The following is a 25,184-nucleotide window of genomic DNA, read 5'->3' on the forward strand; positions in this document are numbered from 1 at the left end:
ATAACAGAGATGCAAATCAACCAGTGTATTAGAACATAGTAGTGATCCTTGCTAAAGGTATGAAATTTTGCAGAGCTACAATGTGCAAATAGTGGTGAAACCCCCTACATATAATCATGACAAAATGTACAATTGATGTACATATTTTACATTTAATTATGATTATGCACAGGTGGTTTGACAAAGGGGGTGGGGCTTTGCATATCGGCCCCACCCATCCCCAACATCAGAGCTACAATTTGACAGCTCCACTCACTTTTGGCCATATACACCCCCGGCATGCCCACCAATCCCTGCTATGCTGGATAGATATTCATATTTCTGCATGTCCTGCTAGGGCTAAGCTGTCAGCAATGGGTATAGGCGCTGTCCCTAAATCTGGGGACAGAACCAGTGACAGATTTTGTCCGGGAACATGTACTCAATCCAGTGACTGTCCCCGGAAACCGGGGACGTCTGGTCACCCTATGCAGTGTGCCAAGGCACGGTAGCAATGCAGAAAGATCAACTGCAGGTAGATCACAGGCAATATTGGTGACTGGACCTTTGTCCTCTGCCTTGTTTTGGGCGGAGCTTCCAGAGTTCATTTCTAATTTATGTATGCCATTTAAGTTTTTCCATAAACCTGGGCACAATAAATAATTGACTAATTTATCAGAGTGCACAAATAATGTTAAAACAATGTATTGTAATATGTGAGGTATGTGCTACTTTTGTCACGCCTCAAAACAATGCACAATTCCTCTTCGTCATATGTGTTTACAGCCTCTTCCACGCCTTTTCTCACTCCTCCCATCTCTTGAGTTAGCTATCCCTGCAGAAGTCTTCAAATGGTAGAGTGTGACTGTTGTGGTGGCTGGATGTTTGTGTTCTGCCAGTGCTTTGGGAGACTGAAAGAGGAGTTCTGGGCTGGAAATGGTTAGGATATGGATATTAACGGCAGCGTTCGCACACATGGAGCACACTATCTCACTGAAGATGCAACAACTGGAAGGTTGTACAGGAAAGGAAAGCTACTGGGGAGGGTAAGCAAAATAAGTTTTGTTTTTTAACTGTAGCAGCATCAAGGAATGTTTGTATTAAGGCTAAGGTATTATGTAAAAAAAAAAAGAAAGAAAGAAAATTCAAATATTAATATGCACAAAAAAAACTACCAATGTATATGTTTGCATTCTAGAGAGAACCGATGTTGGAATGTGACATGTCTACAGACCTACTTGAATTTGACGAAATTTTTACCAAGTGTCTGTTTCTAAGCTTTTTTTTTTAGTTCTCTAAACTATTTTTAGTGATCAGGATCAAAACGTCAAGCCTTTGTAATTGCTTTAACATGAGAGATTATTGTAAAATGTTAATTATAGCTTTAGAAGCACGCTGGTATGAAGCTTCAGGTCAAAATAGGATGCCTTTGTGTTTTGTCACTTTAAAAGTCTGTATAAATTGGCACGTGTCATTCGTGACGCCCTTAATTTTATTTTATGTCTTACAGGGTGCTTTTGGGAGGTGCTACAAATTCACAGATGTGACCAGTAGGCAAGTGTTTGCAGTGAAAATGATCTTGCACACAAGAAAATCTGTGACACAGCAAAGAGGAGGGGTGAGAGTAAATGCCTGCAAGCTTTAACACCTTCTTGTCCATTAGTACTTCTATGACAAGACCGAAAACTCATAGGGCCAGATCCACAAAGAAATTACGCCGGCGTATCTATTGATACACCGGGTAATTTCAAAGTTCCTGCGTCGTACCTTTGTTTTGTATCCACAAAACAAGATACGATGGAATGAGGGATCGATCCGACAGGCCTAAGTCTTAGTACGCCGTCGGATCGTAGGTGTATATTTACGCTGGCCGCTAGGTGGCGTTTCCGTCGAATTCCACGTCGAGTATGCAAATTAGCTAGATACGGCGATCCACGAATGTACGTCCGGCCGGCGCATTTTTTTACGACGTTTGCGTTCGGCTTTTTCAGGCGTATAGTTATAGCTGCGATATGGTGGCATACTCAATGTTAAGTATGGCCGTCGTTCCCACGTCGAAATTAGAATTTTTTACGTTGTTTGCGTAAGTCGTTCGCGAATAGGGATTTGCGTAGAATGACGTCACCGTCGTAAGCATTGGCTTGTTCCGGTTTAATTTCGAGCATGCGCACTGGGATACTCCCACGGACGGCGCATGCGCCGTTCAAAAAAAACATTGTTTACGTCGGGTCACAACGTATTTACATAAAACACGCCCCCATCACATCGTTTTGAATTGCGCGCCCTTACGCCGCCAAAGATAGACTACGCCGCCGTAACTTACGGCGCGCATTCTTTGAGAATTCGAAAAAAAAAAGTAAGTTACGGTATCTTAGATATGCTACGCCCGGCAGAAATATGCACCGCTGTACGTGAATCTGCCCCATAGCTTTCATTCCTACTGCTACACTTGTGCCCTTCAGTCAGGTATAACCTGCAAAACTGAATTTCGTTTATTCTCATCTGCAGGATTTCTTCTATAATCCAGCAGTTACAGAATTCACTTTAAAAGCACAGCATCAAATATCTTCTAAAACCTTCAAGTTCAAAACGCAGTTAAAAAACATTTTTTTGGTCATTCTATATAATTTCAATATATTTACAAATTAGTGCTGCCTTTTTGTTACCATCTATCGCTCACTACATTTATTTTCAAATTGTTTAGAGATCCTAGTTGGGTGGCTGGGTCGTTGTTTTAATATTTAGGGCTCATACACATAAGCAGTTTGGCTCATACAGCATAAAAAAACAGGAGTAGAACTGGGATGTATGCCCTGAATGCAGAAATCCCATGATTGGATGTATGTTCCTGAATGCATATGGCTCTAAACACAAGAATCGCTCAGTACAGCATCCAGCTGCTTAGAAACGCCTATTATTTCAGCCTATCATTATATTTTACAGTGTGAATGAATGAATGAATGAATGACTTGTATAGTGCTACACATGCGAACTGAATCGCCTCTAGTGTGCTGGCAATGGGCTGAACGCTGCACCTTATACCCCGTACTACCATGTTTTTATGCTGTAGAAACCAAATTGTTCATGTTCATGCATGAGCCCTTAATGTTTGATAAATTATGTTCATCCTAGTTTGTTTAGTTTGTGAATAAATCTATGGCTCCATGCTATTGGCATTCAATTGTTTGCAAAATCTTAAAGCAGAGTTCCACCCATTTAAAAAGTGTAGCTGCTGACTTTTTTAGTAATCGGACACTCACCTGTCCCACGGTCCAGCGATGCGGGCGATCCAAAGCCCCGCTCCTCTTCCTTTCCTCTCTGCTGCACCGGCATTGTAACTGTGGGCACACTGCGCGCTGTGAACGGCCGAGCAATATTCTGGGAAGCGTGACGTGTCCCAGAAGATTGCCGGAAGGGAGGGGGAGAGGTGAACTTCCTTCCTCAGGAGGAAGTGGGAGCCGGATGCCTCTAAAAAAAGGGTATCTGCCCACCACCCCCGGCAAAAAAAGGCTTTCCAAAATGTGGCATGTCAGGGGGTCACCATCACTTAAAGCGGAAATTCCATTTTTGGGTGGAACTCCACTTTAACAAGCAAATAAGTGCTAAAACACGCTCTCACTGACCTCTGTAGTTGCAGGCATATGGAGCAATTAATTTTCAAAGTATATAATAGAGGCACTGTTCTAGTCAGTTCTCTCAGCAGATTTAGCTCAGTTAAGCAGCCCATATACAGTGCAAATTTATTTCCTGCAGCTACGAGTTGCAGGGAAGAATTTAGCTCAAATCCCGCCCTCAGCACAGACAGTGACAGGGGAATCCTTCCAGCCGAGTCATTGTATTCTCCCAGCGGGGTGGACGGGGGGAAGCCATTCCCACTGGTAGAAGACCGTGATTATTGCTAGCAGCTATAAAATAACTTGCTAGATTGGACGATTGTGTTTCATTGTGTTTCCAATTTACAATCCTTTTAAATGCAATGGTTTTGTAGTAATGGGTGAGGTCTGGGACGCTCTGGATTCCAGATAATTTGGGGCATCTTAGAAAAGACATTGCTTATCTAAATTTCAAATTATTCCACGTAACCATTGTAAAAACAGGTTTGCAGGAGTTTAAATGGGATTATTAATTTCCCTATAGACAAAACAGAAAATGAGAGAAAATTTCTCAAAAAATTTGTGAATCCCTGATTTTTACCAGGGTCACTAAAATCAATGAGGGTCCAGAGAGGTGCGGGCTTTCCCGCAAATAATTGTGCTAGGGGAGCTATCTGAGCCACTTTGTAGTATTAAGTAATGTTTGGCATTCCTAACTTAGGTCTATAGAGTATATATCTGCTCAGTCTTGGGTTTAATTAGGCCCCACAAAAACTGAGGGTAACATAACAGACCAGAACAGGCAAGTTTGGTATGAATATTAAGGGGAACCCCGAACCAAAATTAAAGAAAATGCGTGGGGGTCCCCCCAAATTCCATATCAGGCCCTTCAGGTCTGGTATAGATATTAAGGGGAACCCTGCGCCATTTTTAAAAAAATGGCGTGGGGTTCCGCCCAAAAATCCATACCAGACCCTTCGGTCTGGTATGGATTTTTGGGGGGAACCTCACGCCATTTTTTTTAAACATGCATGTTTACATATCCTTTAAAGGATCACTAAAGAAAATTTTTTTTTTAGCTAAATAGCTTCCTTTACCTTACTGCAGTGCTGGTTTTATGTCCTCATTGTTCGTTTTTGCTTTGAAGTAGCTGTAATTCTGCTCTGATCTCCACACTTCCTGATTGTCTGGCTCCTTATGAAAAATCTCATGGCAGCTTTTCACTGTGGTCCAAGCTGTGTGTCTAAAACTTCTCAGAACCAATCAGATTCATTTTAAAAACAAAACACTGCCCTGGATTTGTTTGTTTTTGTTCTGTGTATCTCTCTACTTCACAGAAACATGAAACCAGTTTAAAAGTGAAAGTGAAACTAGAGGCACATTATATGATTGATTTTTATCTATTTTTAATCATTTTTAAAAGGAATCAGTTAACCTTTATGTCTCTATACCCTGTAAACAGTCATTTCAGCAAAAAAATTGTTTCCTTTAGTGACCCTTTAAGCTTTGACAATAAAATGTGTCAGAGAGGGGGCGGGGTCACCCACGCACATGATGTGTGGCCCCGCCCTCAGCTATACAATGTACTCTGTTACCAATTCACATGGGGGCTGGGATCTGGGGGTCCCCTTTGTTAAAGGGGGCTTCCAGATTCCAATAAGCCCCCCGCCTGCAGACCCCCACAACCACCGGGCAAGGGTTGTGGGGATGAGGCCCTTGTCCCCATCAACAAACGGACATCCTCCCCATGTTGTGGGCATGTGGCCTGGTACGGTTCAGGAGGGGCGGTCTCGCCCCCCTATTTTTCTGTGGCCTACCAGGTTGCGTGCTCGGATAAGGGTCTGGATGGATTTTTGGGGGAACCCCACGCCATATTTTTTTTTTTGTGCGGGGTTCCACTTAAAATCCATACCAGAACCTTCAGGGCCTTGGGTGTTGGTGGTGGTGCCACAACACTGTAACCCCTCACAGATACTCTTGTTGGGCACAGGAATGGGCCCTGCTGTGAAATATTATATCAAAAATTTTAATTACATGCCCCTGTTAAACAGGGGCAGAAAAATTGGGCCTTGGGTGGTGCTGGTGGTGCCACAACACTGTAACCCCTCACAGATACTCTTGTTGGATGCAGAAACGGGCCCTGCTGTGAAATATTGTATCAAAAGTTTTAATACCATGCCCCTGTTAAACGAAATGGTAACCTCCCAGGGTCTGGAAATGCGTTGCACAAACCTTTCTTCAAGGCCTCCTGAAGATGTTTCATCCTCGGCTCCCTCTGTGAAGGATGAGTTCAGCAACCTTACCCTTGTAACGTGGATTAACCACTTGCCGACCGCCCCACATAGATTTACGTTCGCAGAATGGCACGGGCAGGCAAAACAACGTATATATACGTTGCTTTAAACCTTCCCCCTAGCAGACGTGCACGCCTGCCGCGGTCTCTGTGACCGTGCCCGTGGCACCTGCGGAATCGATGTCCACCAGTATCCTACCATCAGAACGGCAGAACGGGGGGATGTCTTTGTAAACAAGACATCTTTCTATTCTGCCTAGTGACACAGCACTGATCGTCTGCTCCCTCTCATCGGGAGCAGCGATCAGTGACGTGTCACAGTAAAACATGCCCCCTAACAGTTAGAATCACTCCCTAGGATACACTTAAGCCTTTCAGCGCCTCCTACTGGTTAACCCCTTCACTGTCAGTCACATTTACACAGTAATCAGTACTGGCATGTTTATAGCACTGATCGCTGTATAATTGTAAATGTTCCCAAAATAGCACCAAAATTTTTTTTTACCAAAAATATGTAGAAGAATACATATTGGTCTAAAGTGAGAAAAAATGTGCTTTTTTTAAAAAAAAAATGGGAATATTTATTATAGCAAAAAGTACAAAATATTGCCTTTTTTTTTAAATTGTCGCTCTATTTTTGTTTATAGCGCAAAAAATAATAACTGCAGAGTTGATCAAATACCACCAAAAGAAAGCTCTATTTGTGGTAAAAAAAGATCAATTTTGTTTGGGAGCCTTGTTGCATGACCGCGCAATTGTCAGTTAAAGCGACGCAGTGCCGAATAGCATAGAGAGGCCTGGTCATTTGGCAGCCAAATGGTCCGGGGCTGAAGTGGTTAAGAAGGGTTGCCAGTCAGTAATGATCCCTCTACTTGATAGCACAAATCCTAGGTTCCTTTTACAGGCTTTGTAGAATCAGGGAGGCCATGCAGCGTAAGTTTGCAGAGGCATTCGATTCTGAGTCCTCTGGGTCACTAAGGATCACATGATCTATAACTACCTCTTCCCAGCCACGTACAACTCCTTGGGTTTCTGGGGACTGAAAACCATCCCTTGAAGACTGCTGTTGAGTGTTATCCTCTATATCCATACTTACTGACACAATCCTCCTGCTCCTCTTCCTGTGTGTTTGACGGGTCCTCAGGAATGCTATCTGGATAAAGGGGGCCTTGAGAGGATAGAAAGTTCTCCTCTTCCTCCCGCTTTCTTGCCTCAAGTGCCCTGACCTTGTGTCACAGATGCATGCATTGTCGCTGCTCACCATACTTGTGGCCTCCTCAAATGGTGACAGGACAGTGCATGCATTCATGATCAGTAGCCACTGGTGTGGCGAAAAGAAGCCAAGCTCCCCTGATCCTGTCCTGGTGCCATACTCGCACAGGTACTCATTGATGGCCCTCTGCTGTGTGTGCAGCTGCTGCAGCATTGCCAACGTTGAGTTCCACCTGGTGGGCATGTCACAAATGAGGCAGTTGATGGGCAGGTTGCATTTCCTTTGAATGTCGGCCAGCTGAGCACTGGCATTGTATGACCAGTGGAAATGATCATAGACTTTTCTGGCCTGCCTCAGGAGATCCTGTAAGCCTGGGTACCTGCTCAAGAACCGCTGCACCGACAAATTCAGGATGTGTGCCAAACATGAAACATAGGTCAAGTGTCCCTGTCAGAGGTCAGAGAGAAGGTTGGTGCCATTGTTGCATACAACCATTCCTGGCTGGCATGACGTCAACCACCTCTGAGCCTGCCCTTGAAGAGCTGACAGAATCTCTGCCCCAGTGTAGCTCCTGTCCCCTATGCAAACCAACTTAGGCACTGCATGGCATCTTTTAGCCTGACTGTTTGCGTAGCCCCTTGAAAACTTACTGAGCACCGCTGGTTCTGAGGACAAATCTGCAGGAGAAGTCATAGAGGAAGAAGAAGAGGAGAGGGGGAGGAGAGAGAGCTCTGGCAGAATCACCACTAGCTTTTTGGAGGCGTGGTGGCGGAACAAGCTCCTTCACTGAACCCTATCCTGCATCCTTTCCAGCTGCCAGCAGAGTTACACAGTGCGCCGTGAAGGAAAGGTAATGTCCCTGCCCATGCCTACTGGACCATGAGTCAGCGGTAATATGAACCTAACTGCTGACCACCCTGTCCAACAAGGCCAATACATTGCCTTCCACATGCCAGTAGAGAGCCGGAATGGCCTTCCGTGAAAAGAAATGGCATTTTGGAACCTGCCACTGAGGTACAGCACATTCCATAGATTCACAAAAGGGGGCAGAGTCTACCAGCTGAAAAGGCAACAGGGTCAGTGCTAGCAATTTGGCAAAGCTAGCATTTAGAGGCTGAGCATGTAGATGGCCAGGATCAAATTTATTTTTCGGGTTCAGCAACTGGGGTAGGGAAATTTGCCTGCTAAAATCAATTGGTGGTTTAGTACTAGCAGATTGGCTGCAAGTACTTGGGACACCTATTGCTATACCTTCATTCCTCTCAGTGCAGGATTTTGAGAGGACTGGAGGTATAGTAGGGTTGGAGATCCCAGATGAGAAGCAAGGAGGTTTTTTTTTTTTCCTTGATGTGGGTCTTTCAATTGCTGTTGCCAATGGACTGCATGGCAGGTCGTCATATGTCTGGTCAAGCAAATGATGCCCAAACGGCTGCTGTTCTGGCCACGCTTAATTCGCTTCAGACATAGGTTGCAAACAGCAATGGTGAAATCTGGTGCAGACTGTCGATAAAGGCGCACACCAAGGAAGTTTTAAAAGTCAATGGGGAGTCAGCAGCGCCCTGCACCTGCGGAGCTCTGTGGTGTGATGCAATAGGGTGGCTGCCTTTAAGCTGCCCCCTAGAGGACATCCTGCCTCGTTGGAGTTGTGACTTCTCCTCCTCTCTTCTCTCAGGCACCCAAGTACAGTCAGTGACTTCATCATCCCCTCCCTCCTTGTCACTGGAGCAAACTTGGAAGTATGCTGCAGCTGGGGGAACATGACTGACAGTTTCTTGTCCTTCTGTGGCATCCCCTCTCTTTAGGCTCACGTTTCTCCGTCCCTTAACCTGGGAACCAACATCGGAGCCTTCAAATCGCTGTGTATCCTCCAGCAGCATGTCCCCGACACTGTGGTCGAAGAATTCTGGGGACTCCTCCATGCATGATGGTGGGGCTACGGAAGGAGTGACTGTGGAAAAGGAGCTGGTGGAATAGGCCGCTTTGGCAGCTGCGTTGGAAGGAAAACTACTTTGAGCCTGGGTGACAGAGGAGGATGAGGACGGCATTGTTATCCACTCCACCAACTCTTCTGCATGTTGTGGCTCAATAACACAGGCAGCAGCAGAAAAAAAGGACACAAGTGTGCCCCACGACCACCACTGACTGTAGACACAGAGGCTGCTTGCCCTCTTTTAGTGGCCTGTGAGCATCTCCTTGGTGTATTTTTTATTTTGTAACACCACACTACACTGTATTAGATACTGTGTACACCGTCCGAAGTGTATTAGAAACTTTACACACTGTATTAGATACTGTGTATATGTATACCGCCTGCACTGTATTAGAAGCTGTACAAGGGCTGCACTGTATTTTAGACTGTGTGCACCACCAGAAGTTTAGTAGAAACTGTACAAACTGTATTAGATACCGTGTACACTACTTGAACTGTATTAGAAACTGTACTACACCTGCACTGTATTGTGTACTGTGTACACCACCAGAAGTGTAGTAGAAACTGTACACACTGTATTAGATACTGTGTACACCGTCTGAAGTGTATTAGAAACAGTATACCACAGAATACACTGTATATATAGGCTACACTGGATGCAGAGTGTGGATAGATAGATAGATAGATAGATAGATAGATAGATAGATAGATAGATAGATAGATAGATAGATAGATAGATAGATAGATAGATAGATAGATAGATAGATAGATCTATATGTATATACAGAACTAGATAGATAGATAGATAGATAGATAGATAGATAGATAGATAGATAGATAGATAGATAGATAGATAGATAGATAGAGATATCTCAAATACACTGCCACTAGCTGAATAACCTGCCTGCTTAATTTAACTCCATCTATCTCTCTGTCCACACCAACAACACTACACACGGCCACTGTGTAAGCAGCCTTATATAGTGTGGGGTGTGGACTTAGTCCCCTTGAGCCAAGATTGGACTTTGGCCAATTATGTCTCTCTCAGCAGAGCGCGCTCTGATTGGCCAAAGCACGCAGGACAGGTGGATGCTTTGACCAATCATCATACAACAATTGCACTGCGATCTCGCAGTGCATTATGGGGCATTCCACGGTGCTCGAATTTCCCACGGATGCCGCATAATGTTCACTGTTGGTTTTGAACTTATGTTCGACCCGAACATCGAGCTCTTCCCTATTGTTTACTATAGTTCTTCTGTTCATGTCCAATCACAACAGTGGTTAGCAATTTGCCAAATAGTTTTACCAAGTTTCAGAGTTGTTTTATGTTAATAGATCTGTTTCCCATTGTACAAATGAGGAAAACATCAGAATCATTAACCACTTGCCGCCCGCCAATGACAGATTGACGGCGGCAAAGTGGTTGTAGAATCCTGACTGGACGTCATATGATGTCCTCAGGATTCTGAGCCGATGCACGCCCCCGGGGGGCGCGCATCGCGGCGATCGTTGTTGCAGGGTGTCAGTCTGACACCCCGCAACACCGATCTCGGTAAAGAGTCTCTCACGGAGACTCTTTACCACGTGATCAGCCGTGTCCAACCACGGCTGATCCCGATGTAAACAGGAAGACCCGTTTGGCGGCTCTCCTGACAGGGGGGGTTCGCGCTGATTGTTTATCAGCGCAGCCCCCCCTCGGATCGCCACATGGACCTCCAGGGAAGCCCACCCTGGACCACCAGGGATGGAAAAAAAAAAGGGGGCCAAAAAAAGTCTGCAAAAAAAAAAAAAGATGCCAATCAGTGCCCACAAATGGGCACTGACTGGCAACAAAAGTAAATCAGTGCCGCCCCACAGTGTCCATCAGAGCCGCACCACAGTGCCCATCTGTGCCACCCCACAGTGCCCATCTGTGCCACCCATAAGTGCCGCCCATGAGTGCCCATCAGTGCCGCCTATGTGTGCCCATCAGTGCCGCATACCAGCGCCGCCTCATCTGTGCCCGTCAGTACTACCTCATCGATGTCCATCAGTGCCATCTCATCTGTGCCCATCAGTGCCGCCATATCAGTGCCTGTAATTGAAAGAGAAAACTTACTTATTTACAAAAAAAATTACAGAAAAAAATAAAAATGTAATTTTTTTCAAAATTTTCTGTCTTTTTTTAGTTGTTGCGCAAAAAAAAAAAATCGCAGAGGTGATCAAATACCACCAAAAGAAAGCTCTATTTGTGGGGAAAAAAGGACGCCAATTTTGTTTGGGTACAGTGTAGCATGACCGCGCAATTGCCATTCAAAGTGCAACAGTGCTGAAAGCTGAAAATTGGCTTGGGCGGGAAGGTGCGTAAGTGCCCTGTATGGAAGTGGTTAATACACAATTCAAAATAGTCCCTTTATTACTATTTAAAGCTTGAGAAACAGATGCAGAATATCAGAAGTATGTTTGTTTCGAGTGCTATCAATGACTTCTTTCTCATCCTATGTTGTTAAATCAAAGCAGTATCGAACAATATGCCGAAGTGTTAACACAATATGGCAAACTGTACTAGTTTATTGACTTGTGAATTGGTCTAGGTCAGCATTTCTTAACCTTTTTACCCAAAAAGAACCTTTGAAATAATTTTAGGTCCCAGGGAACCCCTGCTGAAATAAATTTATTGGGGGCAGTGGGAAGAAGACTCCCTACAGTGGTAGGCAGAATGCCAACCTTACAGACAGCTATTACTACTAATTTTACATTGCTCTCTAGACATTTTATTATTTTTATTACACCTGGATGCCTCAGCTGTATTCTGATGTTTTTAGCAATCTATACTGTGGTCATTCTATGATTATGTTTAGTACTGAACAGAACTGAAAGAAATATATAGCCTGTCATTGCTGACCAGGCTGCTATGTTGACTCTCCGGCTTCAGTATTTTCTAGTCACTGACACTAAGACCCCTTTCACACTGGGGTGGTGTGCAGGCGCTATTGTGCTAAAAATAGCGTCTGCAAACCGACCCTAAACAGCGGCTGCTGTTTCTCCAGTGTGAAAGCCCAAGGGCTTTCACACTGGATTGGTGCGCTAGCAGGACCACTCCAAAAGTCCTGCTAGCAGCATCTTTGGAGCGGTGTGTTTACTGCTCCTCCACCGCTTCTTCCCATTGAAAGCAATGGGAAACTGCGGCTATCCCTACCGGCAATGCGCCTCTGCAGAGGTGCAGTGCGGGCGATATTAGCCCTTTTTCGGCCACTGAGATAGACTCATTACATGCAAAGCAAGCTAGTTCAAGCCGTGATTACAGCTTACAGCTCATGAAAACCCCAAATCCACAATCTCAGAAAATTAGAATATTACATGCAATCAATAAAACATGGATTGTACATAGAACAATATCAGTCCTCCGAAAAGTATAAGCATGCATATGTACTCAGTACTTGGTTTGGGTCCCTTTTGCAGCAATTACTCCCTCAATGCGGCGTGGAATGGAAGCTATCAGCCTGTGGCACTGCTGAGGTGTTATGGAAGACCAGGATGCTTCAATAGCGGACTTCTGCATTGTTCGGTCTCATGTCTCTCATCTTTCTCTTGGCATTGCCCCATAGATTCTCTATGGGGTTCAGGTCAGGCGAGTTTGCTGGCCAATCAAGCACTGTAATCCCACGGTCATTGAACCAGGTTTTGGTGCTTTTAGCAGTGTGGGCAAGTGCCAAGTCCTGCTGGAAAATGAAGTCAGCATCCCCATAGAGCTAGTCTCCGGAAGGAACCATGAAGTGCTCCAAAATCTCCTGGTAGATGGCTGCGTTGACCCTGGACCCATGTCCAGGATCCGTCTGTGTGTGGTGGCTCTGGATGCACTGATTCCAGCCTCAGTCCACTCCTTGTGAAAGTCCCCAACACTTTTGAATGGCCTTTTTCTGACAATCCTCTCCAGGCTGCGGTCATCCCTGTTGCTTGTGCACCTTTTTCTTCCACAATTTTCCCTTCCACATAACTTTCTATTAACATGCTTTAATACAGCAATTTGGGAACATCCGACTTCTTTTGCAATTACCTTTTAAGGCTTTCCCTCCTTTTGGAGGGTGTCAATGATGGTTTTCTGCCCAACTGTCAGGTCAGCAGTCTTTCCCATGATTGTGATTCCTACTGAACCAGACTGAGAGAACATTTAAAAGGCTCAGGAACCCTTTGCAGGTGTTATGGCTTAATTAGCTGATTAGAGTGGGAGACAAATCACGGCTTGAACTATCTTGCTTTGCATGTAATGCGTCTATCTCATATATTAGTTTCACATTTTAAGTTGCATTAGTGAAATAAATTAACTTTTGCACGATATTTGAAATTTTTCGAGTTTCACCTGTATATATAAAATATATGGTAGAAAGGTAAGAATTCTGACATATTCAGACTTATAATTTCTCACTGTGCTTTGATAACAGGTTGAAAAAGAAATTGAACTCCACAGTCAGTTAAAGCATAGAAACATTGTCAGGTTTTACCACCATTTTCAAGACCAGAAGTACGTGTACTTGGTGCTAGAGTACTGCAGACACAAGGTATGTAAATTCTCCTAATTAAAGACAAATTTAAATAATAATTACTGTTTACCTGTTTATTAAAGTTATAGATTATTGCAATAAAGAGCGTACCAACATCCCAAGTATAAGCAACACATAAAAGAGAAAGATTAAGGGACTAAAGAGTAAATATAATATAATAAAAATAATTAACTTTTATTTGAACAGTCATAAAATTGTGCAAAATAGAGCAAGATTTACACAACTTTGAAACATCCTAAAACTACACCACCGTATTCCTTATCACAGATCATAGGAAGTGAGCAGGTGACCAGGGACCCCCAGGGACATGTAGTCTAAGGGACAGTCAGTTTCAAAAGAGCCCCTGCAGGTGTCGCTGCATGCTGATCCCAGGTTGCGACCCCTAGGTTTACCCTGCTCTAGCTGAGCAGGGACAAGCACAAGATGATGATGATAACCAGAAAATGTGCTGCAGAGACATGTGGTAATAGAAAGATAAGCCAAGTGTCCGGGCAGGCAGCAGACAAATGGAAACCAAGAGTCAAGTCATGAGTCAGGGCAGGGGGAGGGTAAGTGTAAACCAGGAGACAAGCTATGAGTCAGGACAGGCAGCAGACAAGTGAATCCAGAGAAGGAAGTCAAAGCTGATACACTAAAAGACAATGCAAGGAACCAAGCAGGAGGCTAGAGAGTTGAGACTGAGCACAGGAGCCAATGAAAACTGTGGCTTGGGCAAAACAGGCTGAAAGGCAGAAGCCATAAGTAGGTGTGGCTTTTAAGAGGTTCATCCTGATAAGGCCAAGATTGAGGTTAAGAGCTTGATTGCACAGGAACGAAGAAGATAATTAACATTCATGTTCCCCATGTTGCCTGTCTAATATTCTACTTGAATACCATTTTCCAAGAGTGCATTGTCTACAGCACAGTTGTCAAACACAAGGCCCGCGGGCCGAATCCGGCCCTCCAGGCCATTTCATGTGGCCCTCGCACCTCTCCTGCAGCTGCAGAAGAGCTCCAGCCCTCTTGTCCTCCTCCAGACCCCTACTTTCTCCTTTCAAGCAATGCATCCACCTTCTTCCCAGCAGCAGCTTAAGGAAAGGGGGGGTGCACTGTGATGTAAGGGAGAGTGGGGGACTCAACTTCTGATGGTGGGGTGGCTCTTGACATCTAATGTAAGGGGAGGGGATGCGCTGGACATCTAGATTTACAGATACAAGCGTCCCTTTTGAGAACAATCATAATGCTGATGCGGCCCACGATGAAATTGAGTTTGACACCTCTGGTCTACAGTATAATTGCACTCTACGAGTATAAGCCAAGGTACCGAATTTTACCACAAAAAAATGGGAAAACTTATTGACTTGAGTATAAGCCTAGGATGAGAATGCAGCAGCTACTGTAAGCGGAAAAGAGGGTCAGAAATGCCCATTTGCACGCCTCACTGTGCCCATCGCAACCTCACTGTGCCCATTGCAACCTTACTGTGCCCATCGCAACCTCACTGCGCCCATTGCAACCTCACTGTGCGCCACTCACCTGGAGGATGCAGGAAGCGTCCGTAGGCCTGAATGCAGAAGCCAGGAAAGGAGGGAATGCCGCCGCGTGGAGGAGCGTTGCACCGTTCAGATACACTGAATCGAGTATAAGCCGAGGGGTGCATTTTCACCCTTAAAAAAAAGGGCTGAAAAACTTGGCTTATAATTGAGTATATAAGGTAAGTATAAATACAAATTAGTATTATTATGTGAATTTACAGACATGGTAGACACCATCCATATGACATTACGTCATTATATCAATGGTGATCAATTATATTAATGTTTACAAGGCAGTAAAAGGGACACTGCCAGGGACCACAGAAACTAGAGAAAATTTTCTTAAATATATTATGATTATTTAATGTGTATGTAGATGGGTAGTATCATGTAACTATCTAATATTTAGGCAATCTACCTATGTGTAAGGGATGTAATCTGTCCCAAATTGTCCAATGGAAATAAACACCAGGAAGAGCACTTCAAAGCATTTTAAACAAAATGTACCATAGTATTTGTATTTATTTTTTGCTATTTTTTATTGTTTTTTTTCAAATATACAGCCAAATAAAATAAAAAAGAACAAAATAAATTTGCAGTGTCAAAACAACGCAACATCGGAATAACGAACATGTAACTAACCATTGAAGATTAAAATCCAGTATATATAAACAATCCAAAACATAAGATAAAATGGGCCTTCTAAGAGATTAAAACTTCAGATTTTTTTTTCATTTGTTTACTGTAGTAATTGGTTAAATTTTTAGTTCATGGAAATCAGGTATTTTTGGATTTGTGCAGATTTAAGCAAAACCTCAGCTCAAAATAAATATCTTACCATCATCAGTCAAATTTCCCACTGAACCTGCTAATGGGGCTTCCTGGGTTATTCAATTTTATTTCATCATTTGTACTGTATGACTTTTCTTTGGTACCCCAAACAGTTCTTATATCTATTGGGTATAGATAAGAAGGACATTAAACTCATTATGATTTTTTTCCAAAAAGTGTTCAATTCACAATCCTAAAATGTGTAATGCTTGCTTTTCCAAACGAAATAAACATTTATCTGTTGAAAGCTTTATTTTCTTTCATGAATGTATTTTATCTCGTGAAGTGTTATTTTATCACTAACTCAAAGGGCTCTTTTTTCCTCATCTCCTCCACGAACAGCAACTGAAACTTCCATTCATCACCAGCCTATCGCTGGTGTTATTTTAAGGAGTGATAATCTGTGTGTTAATCTTTGTGAATTGACTTTAACATTGATTTTTTTTATAAGGGCTGATAAAATAACACTGATGGTGTTATAATAGCACAAGTAGTGGTCTAATAGTACTACTTACTTGATAAAGAGTGCCAAACATCTTTTTGAATTGATAGTTAAGAGGTATAAGATGTAATCTTAAGGAAGTATAAGAGAAAAATTGCCTAATCTCATAAAATTGGATGCCCCGTAGATGGGTACATTTTTTATGGATGGTAATGTTCAGTAAAAGCTCTAGCTTCCACTTTACAAATCCCTACTCTACAGGACCGGTATAAATGTCTACATAATGTAAGTTACATTATGCAGAGGCACACAGATGATGAAAGAATGCTATCTTTTCAATGGAGAGAAGAGAGCAATGGCTTCTGATAATTGTCAGTATACTACCCAGTTTTAAGAAGCACATATACTGTACATTAAACATATAAATAACAAATCTATAAAGACACATAACAAAAAAGGGAAGTTGTCTTAAACAAATAAGAGTATAAAATGTTTAATTATTTTAGTCAAGTTTAACTGGAGAAGAGTTTAAACATCTATTAGTTTAATGGCTGTCTACAACCCTCTTCGGGACACCATTTTTCACTTTCTGTCCCTTTTATCACTAGCACATTATATGGAGGGAATAGGTGTCAATGGGGCAAGAAGACACCGGCAGCATGAAAAATTTGATAGCAGTTCCAACCTCTTTCTACTCTACTAATTAAAAAAAATGTTTTGTTGTCTCCTCTATACCCCCCCTCCCCCCCATTGTACTTCACCATTGGATTTAGAAGTAGGAGATGGTAGCAGAGGTAGAGATGCTAATGAAAATGTGTCTTTATAAGTGTTTTCAGATAAATCTGAAAATATGACCTGCTTCATTTAAATGGAAGTTGACCTGTTGCCTATTATTATATGTACAGTCGGCATTGGCGTATTTTTTTTATTATTATGCAGTTCTGATTAGAGTTATTGCATTAATATATTCAGAGCACTTCATAATTTACATGTGATATGTGAATGATGCTGCACATTACAAAATTATTTCAAAAACACTTCACCTTTTCCTTTTTTACAGGTGTTGGCTGTTAGTGTGTATTTCATACTGCATGCACTTATGCTTCTGTGTCTTTTTTTTTCTGCAGTCTCTTGCTCACATCTTGAGCATACGAAAACTACTGACAGAGCCTGAAGTGCGATATTACATGAAGCAGATATTACTTGGGGTACAATACTTGCACCTTCACAGGATAATCCATAGAGATCTAAAACTCAGTAAGTAAAAAATTCCAATCAAGTAATCAAGCGCAAGAAGTCACAGGTGTCACAATTTACTTTGTTCACTTTGCAAGAGAATGTTCCCTAGATCTTAGTTAAATGTGATAAAGTTTCATTTTACAAAAAATATTCAATGACTTGCTAAGAAAAGAAAATAAAAAGCATTTTTGACTGCCCACAACAGGATGATGGAGTTCAGCAGAGCGTCACCCCAATTACTAAGCTCGGGGGGTAATTCCCTTGCAAAGTGAATCATCTGTTTGCCTTTATTTAATCAACCCCTGGGTGTCACATACAGTAAGTTGATTTGTCAACATTTCGGGGCCTTGTAGAGTCCCCTTCCGTGCAGTGGCACCATGACCTTGGTTTTAATTCCTCACTACTAATTTTGTAATGAATAATAAAGTGACCCTGTCACCACATCTTCTTTTTCTTTCACCATTTCCTACTTGCTAATGTTTTCCTAAGTAGATGTGTCAGATAACCTATAGGTGCCAGTGTCTCTTTTTTTTTTATTGTGACCCTGTCACCACATTGTCACTTGTTAAAAGAGCCAGACCTGTAAAAAAAAAAAAAGACCATTTAATTACATTTCTGGTGGTCCATGTCTCAAACTCTGCCATTTGCTATTCCCCAGATCCTGCAGGTATGTGACACTTTTTGGTGTCATATCTTGTAGTGATGTGTGAGCTAGTGAGAGAAACCACAGTGTTTGGCAAAAGGAGCGGATATTCAACACACCTGACAGTCACTGTTAAATACCTGCAGCAGTCAGGAAGCAGCAGTGGCAGAAAAAAAGTGCCCAAGTTTCAAGTCAGTGACCACCAGAAAGGTGGGTTGTCTCTGTTTACAAGAAACACTGTTAACTTTAAAAAAAAAAATGGTTACAGCTTCAGAGAAAGAAATACTATTGTGAAGACCATAGTCCATAGTCAGAGGTACAACAGAGGGATACTTATTGGGTGTATTTGGCTTTTAGTTTGGGCCAATCCTGTGTCGTAGTAAAGAGAGTACAGTACATTGAGAAAAAGAAAAAACAGTAGGTCCTTGAGGTCAGGAACTGATGTGATGCACAATATACTGTATATGTAAAGTGCTGCGTAAATTGTCTGATATAACAATAAAGAGCTGTTATCATGGTTCCTTAAATTGTGGTGCTGCCCGCTACATCAAGGGAGCCTTTCTATGTATATTTGTATACCTGCAAATGATGTGATTGGTGCTCTGAGAGGAGATTCTTCATTTGTTTGATTGGAGTTTTGGATTAAGAAACTTGACAGTTTCCTCCAGTGTGAAGTGTTTAAGCTGTTGTGCACATGGTTGTAATTAAGCCACATCATTGGGTGAGCATCATTGGGGATCAGTTGTGTCTCTGCCTTTCCTTGATGTGATTGATTGCTCTTAAAATGGGTTCTCCATCCACTTGCAGAGTGAATTCTTGGATTAATAATTCTGGCATAAACCTTCAGTGAGTGAGTCTTATGCCTAAAATGCTAAAGCTGTAGTACACCCAAGTGTACCTCAGACACTTATGCCGCGTACACACAACCGTTTTTTATGACGAGAAAATGCCATTTTTTTAATTGGTAATGAAAACGGTCGTGTGTATGCTCCAGAGCATTTTTCTCGATACGAAAAATGCCCGCTAAAAATTTAGAACCTGCTCTATTTTTTCTCGTAGTTTTTCACATCGTGAAAAACAGTTGTGTGTACGCTTTAACGAGGGGGAAAACAATGCACATGCTCAGAAGCAAGTTATGAGATGGGGAAATTGGCAAAAGCCAGCCCAAAGGGTGGCGCTATTTGAATAGAACTTCCCCTTTATAGTGCCGTCATACATGTTGTACGTCACCGTGCTTTGCTAGAGTATTTTTCTCACGATTGTGTGTATGCAAGGCAGGCTTGAGAGGAATCGTGTCGAGAAAAACTTCTTTTTTTTCATGACATGATAACGGTCGTGTGTACGCGGCATTAGGATAGCATATTCTTATTGTGTTACACATTCTTAGATGAAACTGATATTCTTATAAGTGCCATGTGTTTTTCTTTTTAAAACTATGGTTCAAAAGGTAGTTAAATGTAAAAGGATGGTGGAGTGAGATGAGTAAAAATAAAAATCTAATAGGAGATATATAAATAAGGCCACTTTTGCTTGCATCTGATTAGATTATAGAAGTCAGCAGGGCTTCACCTCATTCACTAAACTTTGGAGAGTGTTTCCATGCAAAGGGCAAGTTCCCTTGCAAAGTGAACAGTCTATTTGCCTTTAGTAAAAAAAGCTCTGTCTCAATTATCATTAGGCACGGTTCACACTGGAAAGGGCCGCGGATCGCACAGGAGCGCTGTGCGTCCCTGTTCTCCATTTCAGGGACGAATCTTTGCCTGAATTCAGCCTTAAAGCGGAGGTTCACCCAAATAACATGTATAGAAGATCATATTCTTTATACTTCCAACATGTACAGTATGTTCTTTTTTTTTTTTGGCTCTACATACCTTATTATGGCTATTTTCCACCCGGCTTCCGGGTACTCACTCCCACGGGAGTAGGCGTTTCTTTGCAGAGGCACAATATCACCTGGGACTTCACCCAGATGATTGACGTTCCTTGAGAAAAAGTTCCCCCCCGCGTCCCCCTATTGCGTAGGGGCGTCACGAGAGTCACGGAGTTTCCGAAAGTAGCCGAACTGCGAGTCAGCTCTATACGGCGCCTGCGCAGTCAGCTCTACACGTCTCCTAGTGGGTGCGCAGGTGCCATGTAGAGCAGACTCGCAGTTCGACTACTTTCGGAAACTCCGTGACTCTCGTGACGCGCCCACGCAATGGGGGGGCGCGGGGGGAACTTTTTCTCAAGGGCGTCAATCATCTGGGCGAAGTCCCAGGTGACATTGCGCCTCTGCATAGAAACTCCTACTGCCGCGGGAGTAAAAAAAAAAGGGCATACTGTACATGTTGGAAGTATAAAGAATATGATCTTATATACATGTTATTTGGGTGAACCTCCGCTTTAAAACTGAGCCAAAGACGCACAGGTTTTTCTGTGCAATCTGCTCCGCAGCCCCCCCGGAGATACAGTATGTGAACCCAGCTCCATAGAGAGCCGATCACATTCTTTTACTATACGAATTGGATGCGGAGAAAAACGCATCCAATTAGCATAGGTGTGAACCCAGCCTTACACCAGTTGCAAATTGTAATACCTAATAATGAACAATAAAAAAAATCAAAACATAAGAAGAACAGATTTATGTACAATACATTTTTTTGTGCCTTTCAACAAAACCAAAACCTTTTTGTCCCAAAAGGCATTTCTCAACTCACAAACTGTCTAGTAGTCCCTGGCCAATGATGATGAACCTATTCAGCTTCACTATGAATAAATCAGATGCTTCTGAGGCAGAAGTTTAATCCCTGACTGATTCCTAAAAAAAATGTTTGCACACGTTTACAGCACATCATACTCAGCCATGTGTTCCCCTTGCACAATTACTTGTAGCTTAGTGACATTTTTATTAACGCAACTTTATTATCCTACATTAAGCAATATCAAGTTTTAGTGAATTGTAAATGCTCAAAATTGTTCGTTCTAACTTGTAGTAGATTAATGGACTATCCTTTTGTGAAAACTCATTGTGCATGCTCTGTCATTTGTGTGGTCTGCTGCTTTCATTTCACTGCAGTTTGCAAATATTTTTAAATTAAACCAGAAAAGTTACGTAGTGTCTCTTCAAAATATTCAGTCAGTCTGGCTCCAAAAATAGGACATTCCACACACAGACTCGAAGCATTTGGCACTTCATAACAGTCTACATGTAATAAAACTGAGAACTACTCACATAATCCCCAGTGTCAGTTGGCAAAAGATACTTTTAGCTGTTTACACATCTACTTCATTCATTGATAGCTTTAGTCGATGACAGGTCAGCCCATGCAGGGTAAAGCAACTGGTTCACCTAAAGTGTATCTAAAGCTAAAACTTAAGCAGTGCTATATGCACACCATACTATACTGCAGAAATAAGCATTCCACCACACTACAGCATCCTTGTTTGCCACAATATATGCTGTGAGTATGGTGCATGAAGCTGCTGCTGTGTGCTGTACCCAATGTTTTGTGCATTGTATGTATTGGTGTGTGCCATATCCAATGAGTTGGTTGTGTGGTGCTCTTCTGTGTGCCATTATTCAGCGTGCTGGGTATGGTGTGTGCTTCTGAATACGTTGGCCAGTGTGTTGGGTATGGTGTGTGCTTCTGAATATTTTGTCCATGTGTTGGGTATGGTGTGTGCTTCTGAATGCTTTGTCTAGTGTGTTGGGTATGTTGTGTGCTTCTGAATGCTTTGTATAGTGTGTTGGGTATGGTGTTTGCTTCTGAATACTTTATCTAGTGTGTTAGGTATGGTTTGTGCTTCTGGATTCTTTGTCTAGTGTGTTGGGTTTGCTGTGGGCTTTTGAATACTTTATCTAGTGTGTTAGGTATGGTTTGTGCTTCTGGATACTTTGTCTAGTGTGTTGGGTATGCTGTGGGCTTTTGAATACTTTGTCTAGTGTGTTGGATATGGTGTGTGTTTGTGAATATTGTGTCTAGTGTACTGGGTATGGTGTATGCTTCTAAATAATTTGTCTAGTGTGCTGGATATGGTGTGTGCTTCTAAATACTTTGTCTAGTGTTCTGGGTATGGTGTATGCTCCTAAATACTTTGTCTAGTGTGCTGGGTATAATGTGTGTGTTTGTGAATACTTTGTCTGGTGTGTTGGATATGGTGTTTGCTTCTGAATACTTTGTCTAGTGTGTTGGGTATGTCGTGTGCTTTCAAATACTTTGTCTAGTGTGTTTGGTATGGTGTGTGTTTGTGAATACTTTGTTCACTGCGTTGGGTATGTGTCTAAATACGTGTGAGCTCAGTGTGGTGTGTGCTTCTGAATACTTTGTCTACTGTGCTGGGTATGGTGGGGGCTTCTGAATACGTTGTCTAGTGTGTTGGATATAGTGTATGTTTCTAAATACTTTGTCTACTGTGTTGGGTATTGTGCGTGTTTCCAAATATTTTGTATAGTGTACTGGGTATGGCATGTGCTTCTAAATACTTTGTCTACTGTGCTGAGTATGGTGTGTATTTATGAATACTCTGTCTACTGTGCTGGGTATGCTGTGTATTTGTGAATACTTTGTCTAGTGTGCTGGGTATGGTGTATGTTTTTGAGTACTTTGTCTAGTGTGCTGGATATGGTGTGTGTTTGTGAGTACTTTGTCTAATGTGCTGGGTCCAGTGTCTGAGCCCCAAGCCCCAGACCTGGGGTCACCCCCCAGATTAGGGGGCACCCTCAAGGGCCACTGACAGCCTCCTCAGCACTCCATCTCCCAGCTGACTGCCCCCACTGGCATGACTCAGGTGTATTTATGAGGTACCTGTCCCCTGCCAGCCATTTTTGCTGGGGATTGGCTGGGGCCCTCGTCAATACTCCAAGCAGCTCCTCCTAGACTCCACCCTCTACTTCTGGAAGCTTCTCCAAGGTTCAAGAGAGCATAGGGAGTTACCAGAGGTGCTGCTTGCTGAGTAACCCAGGCCAAATACTCAGCCAGGCCAAATTTTTCTACACTAAAAACTATGTACACTAGCATCTAGCTAGAGGGTGCCACACATAAAAAGTGCATTTTAAATGATCATGTACATAAACCCCCTAAAGTGACACTAAACTCTGGGTTTTAAAAAAAATTAAGTTAATTCAAGTATGTGTTCTTAACTCCAAAAGAAAGTACTTTTTGCTCTAAGGCCGGGTACTCACGAACAAACATGTACGGTGAAAGCGGTCCGTCGGACCGTTTTCACCGTACATGTCTGCCAGAGGGCTTCTGTACGATGGTTGTACACACCATCGTACAGAAGTCCGCGCGTAAACATTACGCGGGGCGTGTCCGCGTCGTCGCCGCGACGATGACGCGGCGATGACGCGGAGACGTGGGCGGGCCTGCCATTTAAAGGCTTCCACGCATGCGTCGAAGTCATTCGACGCATGCGAGGGACGGCGGGCGCCTGGACATGTACGGTAGGTCTGTACTGACGACCGTACATGTCCGAGCGGGCAGGATTCCAGCGGACGGTTTTAAAACACGTCCAGGAATATTTGCCCGCTGGGAAAAGGCCCGGCGGGCAAATGTTTGCTGGAATTCGGCCCGCTCGCGCCTACACACGACCAAACATGTATTCTGAAACTGGCCCACGGACCAGTTTCAGCATACATGTTTGGTCGTGTGTACGGGGCCTAAGCCTCGTCCAAATCTCCAAACTCTTTTTTTTCATATAGGGTGTCTACATTTCTTCTCCATGATTTGTAGTAATGTAGCCACCTTCTCCTGCTTGCTTGCTCATGTGATGGACTATGGGATTTGTAGTGTGCATATGATTATAACTAGCGTGCAATGCTCATTCACAACAAACAGACATGAAGGGGGTAAAGAGGAATTTGAGAAGCTCACAAAGGATGTTACAAGGAGGCAGAAAAACACAGTGAGGGCTCATTTGTACTTGTGGTTGGGGGGCAGTAAAACCCTGTGGTGGAGCCATGCTTTTTTCTGACCAATTGCTACCACCCACCCCCTTTAGCTGCTGAGGCAGTGGTTGGGGGTTATCACATGCTGTGGCCGCAATGCTTTGCTTTGCAGCTGCCACATGAAGTATACACCCTGGCGCATTCATCAGGTGTTACCTTCCACACGTTACCCATTTAAGTAAATAGGGCCACCCTGCAAGTGCCCTGCGACCGCCTGCAATGTATGCAGTTGCAGCATGTTAGTTTGGGGCATACGGGGTAAAGCAGGTGGTGAGGAGGCAATACAACACATCCTCACCACCTGTCAAATGCCCTCTGAAGAGCAATTTGAGCAAAGTGCAAATGAGCCCAAAGAAACAATTTAATGAAAAATAAATTACAGGACCATTAAGTAGTGAATGTATATGGATTATTTTTGTAGAATAAGGATATCGTTTAGCGCCGCTTTAATGTAGATAGGCCAATTCATCAGGGAACATTTGTTTGTTTTATTTTATAATTATGTTGAAGTAATGCAAGCTAGAGGGCTTTGATGATAAACACAAATATATAAATCATTTTATTATGAAGTGCAAATTAAATATTGGAAATAATGATCTGCTGATGTTGGCCATGTCTGTTAATGCTTATCAAAACTTAGATCTAAATTGTATGCAATGTCAATGATAGAGGACCTTTAAATAAAGGAAGCAGATAGATGTGCTAGACAGTGGCTTGGTTTTAATTTACTGCTTCAGTGAACTATCTGTCCCTTTGTGCTCCCTTGCACACATGTCAGAAATTCTAGGAACTACAAATATAAAACTCAGACTGTTACTTAGCATTTGCTGTTTTTAGCAAGTGTTTTCAGTGCTCTATCTGTTCTACTTATATCCATTGCTTCTGTCTGCAAAGCAAGTTCAAAAGGGCACCTTTTAACTTCCAGTTTATTTACAAACACAGAACATTTGCATTAAGATGCAATGGGTTAAAAACTCAAACTTCAAGCAGCAATGCATAGCAGTGCATGCCTTTGAACAGACATGCAATCAAACCTT

At 42.8% G+C, this 25,184-nt stretch overlaps 1 protein-coding gene across 1 annotated transcript in view; it reads left to right on the plus strand.

The window, feature by feature from the left end:
- Window positions 1-797: 797 nt before the first annotated feature.
- Window positions 798-25,184, plus strand: part of LOC120912784 (serine/threonine-protein kinase PLK2-like) — a 91,103-nt gene continuing 66,716 nt past the window's right edge. Inside the window, exons 1-4 of the mRNA XM_040322638.1 lie at window positions 798-1,025; window positions 1,490-1,597; window positions 13,433-13,549; window positions 17,467-17,596. Coding sequence (XP_040178572.1) covers window positions 927-1,025; window positions 1,490-1,597; window positions 13,433-13,549; window positions 17,467-17,596 — 454 coding nt within the window. The 5' untranslated portion in view covers window positions 798-926. The remainder of the gene's footprint in view (window positions 1,026-1,489; window positions 1,598-13,432; window positions 13,550-17,466; window positions 17,597-25,184) is intronic.

Source organism: Rana temporaria, chromosome 1, assembly GCF_905171775.1.
Source record: "Rana temporaria chromosome 1, aRanTem1.1, whole genome shotgun sequence".
NCBI classification, from domain to species: domain Eukaryota; kingdom Metazoa; phylum Chordata; class Amphibia; order Anura; family Ranidae; genus Rana; species Rana temporaria.